Source organism: Pleurodeles waltl, chromosome 10 (assembly GCF_031143425.1).
Source record: "Pleurodeles waltl isolate 20211129_DDA chromosome 10, aPleWal1.hap1.20221129, whole genome shotgun sequence".
In the NCBI taxonomy this organism is placed as follows: Eukaryota; Metazoa; Chordata; class Amphibia; order Caudata; family Salamandridae; genus Pleurodeles; species Pleurodeles waltl.
The window spans coordinates 838,592,733-838,607,366 of NC_090449.1; the positions used below are offsets into that span (position 1 = coordinate 838,592,733).

Below are 14,634 nucleotides of genomic sequence, written 5' to 3' on the forward strand. Positions count from 1 at the left end.
GAGCTGGCTCTTAGAGGTTTATGAATACTTGATGAACAAGGATGACTGTGGCCCACTCCTGTATTGGCACAGTCTGACCGGTGGAGGCTCCATTTAATCCCAGTTTTTAAGCTACAGCTCCTTCACTAACACCTAATACCAAATTAGCACATGAGCTGGACAGTGCGCAGTGTTGTTTGAAAAGGATGTGGGCCCCTCTTCTGAGCCTGTGTAAGGTACAGAACGGTATTATGAATAATATGGCTCCTGGTGGCTTGCTAATTGGAAGAGATTTAACTGTGGAAGGGTGAATGACTGTTGCAGCAGTGTTGTACAAGCCTATAGGGCAAACAGGCAGTGCCCAATGGACTGGTCTCATGAATCACTGTATGTGCCTATTTTATGGCCTGGTGGGTCAGTTTTTAGGTCGAGGGGGCAATGGCTTTGACCTGTTGTAATCTATCTGTGGGCTTTTCACCACGCCCACCGCACGCCCATCACTATCACTCGTTTATGGGCTTGACTTTCAAAAATCCTTTGTTATCACTGGTAAAAAGCTTTATGTTTGTCCCTCCTTGGGGAGATTTTGATACCACCTTGGACACCAACCCTGTTACATGGATAATTGCACGTTTGACAATATGTTTAACTGTGAGCGAACTTCTTTTCCTTTTGTGTGTCTCCTTCACAAAACATGTTCATGGCGTCCGTTGTGCTTTGAATCATCTTGCTTATGTCAACTGTTTTACTTTTCATTTTCTATTTATGTGGCAAAAAAGTCCAGTTAGGAATTTACAATGCTGATAGCTCTAACAATAGCTCTAACTCGAGCTAAAGCAAGACCGATTGCATTGCAAATGCTTGTTGAGTTTTCTCTTGGTGAGCCGGTTTTTAAACCCCGGAAAAAGTAGTGTGCCGTTTCACTGGTTTGCTCGGTCCATTTTAGGGCGCTCATTTACTGTCACCACTGCAATTTAGATTTTAAAATTGACTAATAGCGTTATTCTATTATGCCAAGATGAAGCTAATTCAAGGTTCAAAACATGAACTCCAATTCGCTTACCAGCAGAGCAATCGAAATATAAGAAGCCAGTCCATAGATTATCTAATGTAAATATTTGAACTGCCTTGCCTAGCAAGTTCTTTTGTTGCTCCAAAAAATGAACGGAGGCACTATTGTCATTTCAGGCTGGTTTTACCGGCCTCTTGTCAAAAGCTGATGGATTATAATATGGCCTGGAGTCTTGACAAAGATGCTTGTACTTGTCCCTTGAAGTGTCAAATGCTAACGTCAATATCTTTTAATTAAACAGATTTCTATTGACAGAGCAAGCGCCGACGATTATAAAGCAGTTGGTCCTTTTTTCAAGCACAGGAGACGGGCTGTGCAAGGCAAACCAAGGCACAAAGCACAATGCAGCATTCAACAGGTAAGCGGCGTTAAGTGTTCCTATTGACTGCAAAATTTAGGCGACGTGGGCGGGAGCTGGGAGGAAAGGATCTCAAATCTGGTACATCTCAGTCTCATATTTATGCAGCAAGAATCCAATGTATTTCCAAATGTTGATGTATGCAGAACAGAGAACTCCTAATAGTTGTGTCTATGCCCATGCCGTCGTTCTACATTCAGAAAGCGTTTTGAGGACAAAAACAGATCCATTCTGGCAGTTGTTGCCAGTTATTGTCGTAAATTATTTTTATAGTCAAGTCTTATTTAATGTCCTTCGCTTAAATTTATTTTAGATTTTGTTTTACTTACAAAACTTCTGTACTGAATAATTTTTCTCTCAGAGAGGACATTCTGCCAAAATCAAATTTATATACGTTGAAGGGAAACAGAACCTTTCGGGTCCTTCCATAGGCACATTTAACCAGAAAACAATTGTGAAATGTCCATGGGAAAAGATTAATAGAATGAAAGAAGAACCTGCAAGAATATTTGCACAAACACTGGTTTGCCTTGTAATTCCCCATTCCCAATTGAGGACCAGGCAGTACTACAGTAATTCTGCGCCCCTGAATTACCGTACCCTGCAGTGTCAATAATTCTAGATCCAGGCTTATTCATGTGGTTTTCTCAATTCATTAGGTCTTGCCTGAGACAGTGCATGCACTGTCACTTGCAAGACATTTTGGTAGCTAAAAGGGGGCCTATAGCCTGCCAATCACTGACCAGAGTTTGGCTTTACTGTCACTATCGTTGCATTGCTTCTCTTCAGTCAGTGCATGCAAGTTTCAATTCCTCTTCATGTGCTTGTCTGTCCCATGGAGCATGGACCCAGGACTGCTTCTGTTGGCGGCCAGTGCCCTTTTACCAGTCGGTCTCTCTCAGTGGTATTTTTTTTATTTACCTTGCAGCACTTCATAAGAGTGCTTGTGTTTGCAGGCCATCGCCCCCTTTTCCTGTCTCTCTCCTTCCCCCTCCTAACCTGTATTGTTGCATGCCCAACATGATGCAACAATGCGTTGTTTTGCTTTGCACCACCTTCCGTTCCTGTCATCCATCCTACCTTGCTACTGCTCTGTCTCCCGCCAACAATAATTTAACTAGAGTTTTCCTTACTTTAACCTGCCCCGACACCACATTCTACTGTAGCCATTTTACTTTCATTGACTGTCTCTGCATTCAGATACAATTCATTCCCTTTCTTCCCCCTTAAATGCCCCATTACAATTAATAAAATACACAGTCCCTTTACCACATCTGCTGCCCTTGAATGCCTTCCCAGACAGCCTTTTCTAAGATCTACACCACGAGGTGGTTCTATCTCCAGAGCTCTTAAACACACATTTTGTCTACTCCAAAAGTGCTGTGATATACCTGCGCTCTAAAGGAGCGACAAAAAATGAATACTTAAATATTGATGTTGCTCCAAGGTTTATGCATCTGCGAATACTGTGAAATTCACCGACTGACTTTCACAGCTACTCATTGAAAGATTCTTTGTCTCTTTGAGAGCTGCATTTTGTACAATTAACTTAGTTTATTTTTTCTAGGCAGCTGACAAAATGCACGTCTGGATGTAAAACTGTTGTTAGTGGCTAACAGCAGGAAAGCATTTATGCATTTTAATCGCTTGTTTTCTTTAAAATTTTCCTACACTCATAGCATACACCGTTTTATACAATGAGAGGCCATGCCATAGCATACAGCACTATAGACTGACAGGCCACATCGTACTGTACTATAGAATGACAGGCTATACCATACCATACTAAACTATCTCACACCATACCATACCACATTATACCAAACCATACCAAACTAAGCAATAAAAGGAGATACCATACCGTACTATATCATGCAATGACAGGCCATACCATACAATTCAGTACAATGGCAGATCATACTTTAATATACCATACCGTACAAAGACCTGCCATACCATACAGTACCTTAATGTACCTTACCATACTATACCATACCATAGTACACAATGACATCCCATACCATACTATACAATACAAGGCCATACAGTTCATATTATACAATGATAGGCCATACCATAGCATACAATACTATACAATGAAATGCCACACCATACCATACCATTCAATGACAGGCAGTAACATACCATACCATACAATGAGCGGCACTAACATACCATACTATACAATAGCAGACCATACCAAACCATACATACCATATCATACCATACCATAATATACTAAACCGTACTATACTATGCAATAACAGGACATACCATACCATACTATACCATACAATGACAGGCCATACCATACAACTCAATACAATGACAGACCAAACTCTAACATACCATACCATACTGTAAAACAACCGGCCATACCATACCACACCACACCATACTATACCATACCACACAATGACATACCATAACAGGCCATACCGTATCATAGTATACAATGACAGTCTGTACCATAAAATACCATACTATACAATAACAAGTCATACCATACCACACTGTACTATGACAATGATAAGTCATACCATTCTTACATTTCTAATTTTACAAAACGTGATTCCTTCACTCATACCATAACATGCCATAATATATAATGACAGGCCATACCATACCATACAATCCTATGCAATGTCGGGCCAGACCACATTATACCGCACCATACTGTATCATACCATACTGTACTGTACTATACTATACTATGCGATAACACACCATATCATACCCTACCATACCATACAATAAAAGGTCTTACAATACCATACCATAAAATGACAGGCAGAATCATACCATCCTATACAGTGACAGAACATACCATAGTTTAGCTTTACTGTCGCTTTCATTTACTTGCTTCTTATTACGTCTCTCCTGAGACGGTACATGTGGTGTCACTTGTGAGTCATTTTGTTAGCTTAAAGAGGCTCAGACCCCGTCCATTTTTAAACCTTCACAATACCATACCATACTATACAATGACAGGCCATATCTCATAATACTATACAATGACAAATAATACCATATCAAACTATATAATCACAGACCATACCATACCATATCATACTATATAATGCCTACTATATAATGACAGACTGCACTATACAATGAAAGGCCGTACCATACCATACTTTACAAAGACATACCTTACTATACCATACCGTACCATATATGCTTTCATATACTGTTTCAACTCTATTTGTAAAACAATGACTTGTTTCAGAAACAAATAGTGGAGACAAAGCTTTATTGCCACTCTCATTTACTTTCTTCTTATTAGGTCTCACCTGAGACACCACATGCACTGTCACATGTGAGACATTTTGAAAGCAGAAAGGTGGCTAAGAGCCTGCTCATTGCTTACCATTGGTTGGCTTCATCATCACTATTATGTGTTGACTCTCAGTTGGTTCACCCATGCCTGCTTTACTGCTTCTTTGTGTGTTTCCCCCACCACTGGATCATTACGAAAGTTCTGCTTCCTTTCTTTGTGAGTGTCCTTCTGCTGCCCATGTTTTCTGGCCTGGGCTACATTTTTTGTCCTACTTGCAGCACAAACTAAGAGTGCATGTGTTTGCAGGCTGTCTCTTTTAGTCCCCTTTCCTGCTCTACATCACTGCTTGCTCCATCTCTCAGCCCCTCCCATGTATTTGCCTGCCATTGAGGATTGCTCTGCCCCCTTCTTCTGTTGTAGGTTGACCCTTGTCACCCTCCTCCCGTCCTGCCTAGTTCGGTCCCCATCCAGTGGTGTAACCAAACTTGAGAGGGCCCCCCTGCAAAGAACATGGAGGGGCCCCCTCTGAACTCACACAGGAGCTCTCCAGCACTGCGGGGGCTGCGGGGACATTAGTTACACCACTGTCCCCATCCCCTTCCTGCATTGCTGCCCTGTCGGTTTTGCCTTCCCCACCCCCATATTGCTTTTTTGACCCATTACCGCCAGCCTCATTGCTTTCCCTCTCCCTCTACCACCTCCCCCCATTGTTGCTTGACCAGTCCCCCATTGTGGCTTGTCCTATACCCCTGCCTGCATCCATTCCCCAACCGGTCGTTGCCTTCTAATCCTCCCCCCCAGCCTTGATACTTCACAACATGAATAAACACATATTAGAACATTGGAAGTTGGCAGCTCCATTGAAAACAATGGAGTGCTGCGGGCTTTTACTGGTGCCAACATTCCAATGTTTGCTTTGTTCACAGCAGCAGCTGTGAGCAAAGCCTCACGGAGCCCGAGGGGATTTTAATCCCCTCGGGCTCCCTGAGCAATTTGTTTTTTTAAATAGAACATTCTGCCCTGAGTGGCAGAATGTTCTAATAGCCTTAGAACCCGCCGTAGCGGGCTCTACCTGGCTATTAAAGGCCGTTTCCCTTGTTAAATGCCCTCGCCTTTGGCTCGGGCATTTAACGCGGGAGCGGGCCTTTAATAGCCGGTAGAGCCCGCTACGGCGGGTTCTAAGGCTATAAGAAAAGACCTATTGGCTTTTCCTATGTCTGCTTATTATAAGTGTTGTTGCAAGCAGGAACCACGCACAATCATATAAGGACCAAACCCCAAACAAGTATTCATAATGATCACACTAATTTTTTGCACTGGAAAAAGTCGCACCTATTCGTTTTATCAATATTTGTTTTAGAAGGGACTTTAATCTTGCACCCTGCCTAGTGTAGTGACAAGTCTTGAACAGAACGTGCTTTAAACTGGAACACTGCCAGAAATAAATGCTGCAAGCATTTGCAGAGAACAGAAGGTGTGACTGGATTGATAAAAAAAGGGTCAACAAACAAGTTTAAAGGGATCGATTTGAGCAGAGGATTCCAAAAGGGTGCGACATCTTTAAAAAAGATGTGTAAACTGGGCGATGGTGCCAGATTAACAGGTGCATGCATTTTGTTTCACAAACAGTGTATAAATAGAAAAGGTTTCACTAAAGGGCAGCAGAGCTTCAGGTTACAGCAGTGCATTAACGGAGTAGCATTATATTATACAGATAACCGAATACAAATGTATAATATATCAACAAAAATGCGTAAGAAAAAATCCACACTATAAAAATAATGGAACTGCGCGTCGATCAGAGTTGTCTTATTAAATGCTATAAATGCGACATGAAGTAAAGATCGTATGGTGAATGAGAGGTTAGAATTAAATGAGATGTGACCATTTAATTAATAATCAGTCTCCACTTCGTGCAAATGACCAAATAATATAAATCATCAATTAACTGTAAATGGAATATGAATGGTGGTAAAACACTGTTATTGAGAAGTCTTTTCTCTAACGATAAAGCGTATTCCTTAGTCTACTTAACAATGTGACCCACATGATGTATGAATTCAAATGGACAGTAAATGCTCTTTAATTAAATAATGCTGCATTAATGTATCCTATGGAATCGGATTAACTGCACAACACTCCATATTGGGTAAGAAGTACAAAGTTGCAGGCAGTGCAGGCAGGTTGTCATTCTGAATGGCGCAGCGGACCTGGGTTGTTTCTGTGAGATGGATGCAGCCCATGATTCAGCCTCCGCTTCCAGCAGTCAGAAAGCCACAGTAGAACGGAATCAGGAGAGCTCAATGACAGCTGTGTTCCTGGAAGTGCTGTCCATGTACTTGTGGGCAATGACAGTAGATTTGAACTGAATGGCCGTATGTGCCATTCATATCCACTGGAGTCATAAATGAAATACAGCTATCGAAAGCTTTATCCGTTAAAGTTATGGGCACGACATTTCTTTAAAAAAATAACACTCTTTTAATGTGAGAATGTAGGGGCAGAAAGGGACTGGCAAATATAGGAAGACTATTTCCACAACTGTACTGAAAGAAGCCCCAGAAAATTTGAAATATCTTAAATATCAATACGATATGATTTGTTAACTCAATATACACCTGTTAGACCTGACAGCCTTAGTGGTGTCTTCCTCCACCTTTTGCCTGCCTTCCTCCATTTTTCTGATCAAATTTTTGCTGGTTTTTGGACTCTGCACAATTTACCACTGCTGTCCAGTGCTAAAGTGGTTGTGCTCCCGCCCCTAAACATGGTAACTGTTAGAATTGGCATCCTTGGTGTGCCTCTGTTTCCCAGGTTGTTGATGTGTGCTGGACTCTGTTTTTGCTGTTTTTGTTGCTCTGGGCACTTTACAACTGCTATCCAGTGCTAAAGTGCAAGTGTTCCTATATAAAATGTGTATGTATTTGGCTTTCCATGATTGGCATATTTGAGTTACTGGTAAGTCCCTAGTACAGTGTATGTTTAAGGTATGACATATACTAATGTGTTTTATATGTCCTGACAGTGAAATACTGCCAAATTTGTTTTTCACTGTTGCAAGGCCCATCTCTCTCATAGGTTAACATGGGGGCTACCATTAAACATGATTAAAGTGTAGATTCCCTTTAGGAGCAGATGGACACATGGAGTTTGGGGTCTCTGAACTCATCCTGGAAATGCTAAATTATTTAATCCAACACAGCATGTAAGTAAGATCCCTTCCAGAATGAGAAGAGTGATGGATCTCCTCCAGATTTATTGGGGCTTTCTCTACAGAGAAAAATAACTTCTCAGCAGATGTCACATGCCATTCCCAGCAGTACGCCTGAAAACCTGTGCCTGGTGAGCCTTTGAGGCATACTACTGAGGATGTTTGTAAATAGAAAAAGCCCATAAAAGTATGTTCAGGTGTAGATCTCTGTTCTCCTTTGAGGCCTGTTCACAATCATAAACTGACACATCTAGATTTACTCACGTATAAACTGAGTTATGTACCTAGTAGCAACCTTATACTTTTTTGCTACTCACCAATACTGAAGGTCAATTTATTAGTAGTTACAGATTTACATGTCTCCTCACCCTCAATGGGTTGGAGCGCACCAGAACAAGAGTGTAATTTTATTACTAGTTATTTTGAACATGTATTCAGAGGTCTCCACAACCGGGGCGGAGATCGTCCCATGGTAAAGTATAGAGAAACATAATGAGTTTGATGATTTTTAAAACACTAATAAAATGTTTTCATTTAAAATTTAAAAAAAATAATTAACTGAAAATAATTATTAATAACCTGAAGCTAAAAAAATAAAATGTTACAATGTATAAGCACATTAAATTAAATGGTTTATAATTTATAAATTAACTAAAAAAGTAACATATATTAATGTAAATTTTTATTAATATTATCTAAAATGATGTATAAAAAAACACCCGCCAACACTTTATATATATATATATAGTGCATATTTGTAAAATACATTTTTTAATTGTTTAAGTAATTACCTTTTTTTTTTTTATTGAATGTTTCAATCAATCAATCAGTATTTGTAGAGCACGGCTTGATGGGGGGTGATGTTTCATGCTGACGGCCTCTTGCCAAAGAATCAGGTCTTGAGCCTCTTCCTGAAGTCCGGGAGGGAATGAGAGGTTCACAGGTGGAGGGGGAGATCGTTCCAGGCCTTGACTGCAAGGTAGGAGAAGGAGCGGCCTCAGATGCAGCTCCAGCGGACTCGTGGGATGTGTGCGAGGGCGAGGTGGGCTGACCAGAGTTCTAAAGTGGGTTGGTGGAAAATCATACAGTGGTTGTTGTATTTGGGTCCGTTGTTGTGGAGGGTTTTGAAGGGGAGGCTCAGGACCTTAAATTCACATCTTTTTCACGGCCATCCAGTGTAGGCTTCTGAGGTGCAGGGTGATGCGGGTGCATCTGGAAAGATCTAGGACGAGTCTTGCTGTGGAGTTCTGTATGGTTTGGAGGCAGTTGTGGAGTGCATTTCCGTAGTCTAGTCTGCTGGTAATGAGGTTCTGCGGCACTGTTCTTCTAGAGTCTACGGGGATCCATCTGATAATCTTTTATAGCATGAAGAGGAGGAGGAAGCATGAGATGGAAACTGTGTTTATCTGACGCTTAAAGGTGAGACTGCTGTTGATGATGATGCCGAGGTTGCAGGCGTGGTCAATCGGGGTCGGGGTTTGCCCGAGCTCAACAGGCCACCAGGTGTCATTCCAGGGGAATGAATTGTTTCTGAAGATGATCACTTCTGTCTTGCCTGCCTTCAGTTTCAAGCAGTTGGATCTCATCCACTCTGCAATGTTGGTCATGGCATTGCTGAAATTGGCTCTCAGGGTGGCGTGGTCCTCCGAGAGTGACAGGATGCATTATACCAATTGATTGGAATTTTTAAAGTTTTATTTAATTATTTTAAATTCATTTTTTGTATTTTAAATAAAACAGTTAAAAATTATATATAACGATTAACAATAGATAGATAAATAGGTATACCTCTCCTGCTCGTGAATAAGTGCTGGCCCCCTAAATTAACTGCTGGTGCCCCCCACTGGCAACCACCGGCTCAAGTTAAGCACTGAATGTAGGGTGAATGGAATTATTCTAGGACGGGTTGCTTTGCTCATTCTGTATCATTAGAGGTTTAGTTCTAAGTGGGGGATATTTTTATTTTCTGACTACTCCTTTGCCTGTCGATGCAATGTTCTCTTCAACCCCACAACCAGGGGACTAGGTGACATCTATCACAGATGTTGCAAAAGTGACCAGGGATTTTTTGTAGATCATCAGGTTCATTGAACACTTTGGATAGATAGATAGATAGATAGATAGATAGATAGATAGATAGATAGATAGATAGATAGATAGATAGATAGATTAAAAATAGATAGTTTTATTTAACAACATTTTCAATGGGGTGTTCTTTTGAGTGCCTGCCTCCACTTTTTTCTATGGGAGTGCATTGCACTATCTGTTAGTGGCGATGTGTGGTGCTGAACTTACACCAAGCCTGGTCTGGGGTACATTTATGATTGTTTTTGCCCCTTAAGACTTGAAGTCTGTGAATAGCAAAGGCCTACTCTTTTGTGACAGAGTACATATATTTGCGTGTCCTCCCTTAAACCTGCTTACCCCACCCTAAGCCCCTCATTTTCACTTTCTAATCCCCTCCCATTTGGTAGTAAGTATTGCTGATTTTCCAGCTACTCCCACAGATTCCTGCCTCAATTACTACTAAGAAATGGCAGAGATCTTCATATAGAAAAGATAGGAGAGGCAGAGGTCTGTGCACACAGGTTTGTGAATAGCATTTTGTAGAACATGAGTTGTACTTTAGTAGAACTACTACACATACTACAAACACAGTTTGTGAACATGCCCAATGGTGTTTAAATGAACAAACATGGGGCCAGGTTTACAAGGAACTGGTGCAATGAGCCGCTGCGCCAAAATTGGCAGCAACGCGCTGTGTCAGTTCTGAAACGCAGAGATGCACCATAGTTACAAAAATACGGTACACCCCTGTGTTTCCCCTAGCGCTAGCGCTAAGTTTAGCTGACAGTGCATCTTTGCAGCATAGTGTAAGGGTGTCTGTGTTGAAGGGAATGAGTGTTTATGTGTAGGAAGGGATCCCCTCCTGCACATAAACAACCTACAATGTCGATTTGCACAACTATGTATGCTGCAGAATGCAGCACACAAAGAAGTAGCAAATCATCTTTAATGAATGATTGTTTATGTGCAGGAACGGATACCTTACTGCACTTAAACAATTATTCATTGCCTTTTGCTCTTTCTATATGTGCTGCAGAAAGCAGCACAAATGGAAAAAGCAAAAACGAGGAGACATAAAGTATTTCCCCTTGTTGCGCCATGCTAACGCCACCCCTGGTGTGGGGTTAGTTTTGGAACTTGCCACAATTTACGAATTCTTCTAAATCTGGGGCAGCATCAAAAGCAATGGGTGTTCTGGTGGAACACCCACAGCAACACCCATTGCATGCCCTCTGCCACAGAAAACTGAGTCGGAGGGGCAATATTTACAAGGTGGCGTTAAGCCACAGAAAGTGGCTTAATGCTGCCTTATAAATATGGTGCAGTGCACAGCGCTACCGGAGCGTCACAAAAAACGACACTCTGGTGGCGCTAGGGACTTGTAAATATGCCCCCTGGTGTTTTTACCTACAGGTGTGGACTCACCATCACCGAATAAAGGGGGTCATTACAACATTGGTGGGCGGCTACTGCCTCCCGCCAAGCTGTAACCGCTGTGCGGCCCCCAATGCGGCCGCACTCCCGCGGTGGCCATTTGGACATCCCCGCTGGGCCGGCGGGCGGAAACCAAGTTTCCGCCCGCCGGCCCAGCGGGGATGTGGGCCGCAACATGGGAGCCGGCTCCAAATGGAGCCGGCGGTGTTGCGGCCGTGCGACGGGTGCAGTTGCACCCGCCGTGCTTTTCACTGTCTGCATAGCAGACAGTGAAAAGCCGCATGGGGCCCTGTCAGGGGGCCCCTGCACTGCCCATGCCAGTGGCATGGGCAGTGCAGGAGCCCCCAGGGGCCCCACGACTCCCCGTACCGCCAGCCTTTTCCTGGCGGTTCAGACCGCCAGAAAAAGGCTGGCGGTCGGGGACTCGTAATCCCCTGGGCAGCGCTGCTAGCAGCGCTGCCCTGGCGGATTACAACTGCCGGGGCCATTGTGGCGGAAAACTGCCGGCCCTGGCGGTGCGACCGCAGCGGTAATATGCCAGGAAGCACCGCCAGCCTGTTGGCGGTGCTTCCGTCGAAACAGCCCTGGCGGTCTTGGACCGCCAGGGTTGTAATGACCCCCAAAGTCTGTTAAAATAAAAAGTAAGAATGGCTAGGATTCTCTTTGATAAAGATTGCTAGTGAGCATTTGTAGCACGATAAATATTGAAAGCTTAATCTGTGTATCATTATTTCTGAGAACTCCAGTCTATGTGTAGTAGATTGTAGCACAAGAAAAAATCAAATATTTCATGTCAGAAGGTAGGGAAGTTATACTTTTGTATGAAAGCCCCAGGGAGGAATATGTATATGCTAAAGTTGTTGCAATGAATTATAAATCACTAGGAAATTATTTTACATAAATGTATTTTGATCCTTTTTTTCCCGTTTGTTTTGCAGAAAAGGGTCTGAGAATCAACAGTGTTGACTTTCTACAAGGACATAACAGCAAGCTTCACCACACTAATGATTTCTACCATTCGTGTCTGATAGTACGCAGAGGCCAAGAGTTCTCCTTGAAGCTTGTCTTTAACAAGGAACCGGGGCAAAATGATACTGTCATACTCCAGTTTAGTGTGGGTAAGAAAGTACCTCCTTGGAGCTTGTTTTTTTAAAGGGAACAGCACACAATGGTATTATATTTCAATTTAGAGTTGATAAGAATGTACCTTCACATATGATCAGTGACGAAAACTTTCGGGGATCCCACTATAAATGTGGTGAGGGCCCACAAGTCTTCCATTTCTCCCCCACATTCCTAGGCCTTGGCCTTAATGGGGGAACCCAAAAGGGTGGGGCCCCCTCTGCATTCCTGCAGTCCCTGCTTCAACATTTGTGAATAGGATATAGGTTCTCATAAACGCTGAGACATTAGCCATTGCTGTTAATGTAGGTCCCAGTTCAAATAGCAGTAAGTGTGGTAGGCGCATGGAAAAAACTTTGCCTGTGTAACTTAGTGGCGATTTACACTTGGTACCTCACTCTTGTTTCAGTCCTAAAATCAATTAGAAAATATGTTTAGGTTCTCCCCTTTCCCTGCAGGAGCGTACAACAGAGTCGCCCTCATTCAAAACATCCTTCGACCACATGTGTGAATTGGCCATCCCACAGTTCCGTGATAACTTTACATACAAAACTGCTACCACAAGGCCGGTGATTTGTTGACTTCTGTATTTTAAAATTAGCAGGTAATTTCAAGTACTGAGTGCCTGTGAAAAATAAAAGTGTGAAAGAAAGAAAATGTGAAATGAAGGAATCAAAACAGGAAGTAATTAAAAGGGAATGAGGATAAAGGAAGGGTAAAAAGAACAAAGGAAGAGAGCGTCAAGGATGGATGGAACAATGGCATCGAAGGATTGATCGATAGAAGGCTACTGAATAGAGCAGTGGATGTACGGACGTGTGACAGGATGGATAAATGAGTGTGGAGGAATGTATAGAATAGTGAAAGGGCTGATGGAAGTGTGAAATGATGCTAGGTTGGAAAAGTGAAAGAATGCATAACTGGAGGTTGACGGAAGGACGGGAAGATGAATGAGTAGATAGGTGAATTTAGGCAATGCTTCATTTGCAAAGGAAAAAGTACCAGTGCCCAAAGCCCTGCTCACATGCCCCTGACAGGAGCAATTAAAAGTCAGCGGGCTGAATACCAAGGACTGAGTAGTATTAAATCTACCTTCATGCTTCTTTAATCCACTACCAGACAATCGCTGTCCATTTATCTCACTCTTGCATATTCCTGCTTTATCGGTGTGCTTGTTATCCCATTTTTCATTCCCCTCTCCTGAACTTGAAAAACATCTGTTGCTGAAAAATAAATGCTGGTGCCCCCCACTGGCAACCACCGGCTCAAATTAAGCACTGAATGTAGGGTGAATGGAACTGATGACGCAGAAACGAAGGTTTTACATTTATTAGCGCATAAACGTAGTGCTGCAATAATCAAGTGTGACATTAACCGAACTAATAAAGATTGTACAGGGACAAATGTGCCCTCAGAGTAGTTTGCCAACATTTGTAAGCGTGCTTTATATAACGTGATGTATTAGAATTGTACTAATCTGACATAACCGTAAACGTGTGCCATGATTTGCTTGTTTGAAATGTTTTAACTTAGCATAACTTTAGTGGAGGCTTCGACCTAGTTGCCTTGTCTCACGGTTTAGATGCTCGTGTTTTTCCAATGTGCTAATAAACGTGTATTCTTGCTTGAAGCTGTACTTTTCCAGTGAGATCGGTTCACATGCTTATCTTTAAGGTTTCGTGCCAGCCTGGCATCTTCTTCTTTGCTCCAAGGTCAATCTGCAGGTGCAGACAATGGAAGCTCTGAAAGTGAGTTAATTGGTAAAATATGTTGCAACTTACGTTCCCGACTCCAAGGATAATGTATGCCTAGGTAGAAGCTTGTAAATTGTTGTTTTTGATTGGACAATTTGAAGCCAACCTATGAACCCTCCAATGGAAGACCCTACTGGATTTGAACTGTTGTTTATTTAAACCTGGTGCACAAGAAGAAAGCAGACATTACCCATCGGACATTGGCCATTAGCCATTTGCCATTACCCATTGAGGACATCGAACATTGTTGCCCATTAGCCATTATGGCCCATCTTGCCGACTTCGTCATTTTGCCATCTTCTACGATGCCAATTGATGTTCGATGAGACTTTGATGCTTTCTCTAATCGAGAGAAAG

General features: G+C 42.3%; 1 protein-coding gene across 1 annotated transcript in view; it reads left to right on the top strand.

The window, feature by feature from the left end:
- Positions 1 to 1,358: 1,358 nt before the first annotated feature.
- TGM4 (transglutaminase 4) overlaps positions 1,359 to 14,634 on the top strand; it is a 172,200-nt gene continuing 158,924 nt past the window's right edge. The window contains exons 1-2 of the mRNA XM_069211512.1: positions 1,359 to 1,409; positions 12,340 to 12,519. Of these exons, the coding sequence (XP_069067613.1) occupies positions 1,394 to 1,409; positions 12,340 to 12,519 (196 nt within the window). The 5' untranslated portion in view covers positions 1,359 to 1,393. The remainder of the gene's footprint in view (positions 1,410 to 12,339; positions 12,520 to 14,634) is intronic.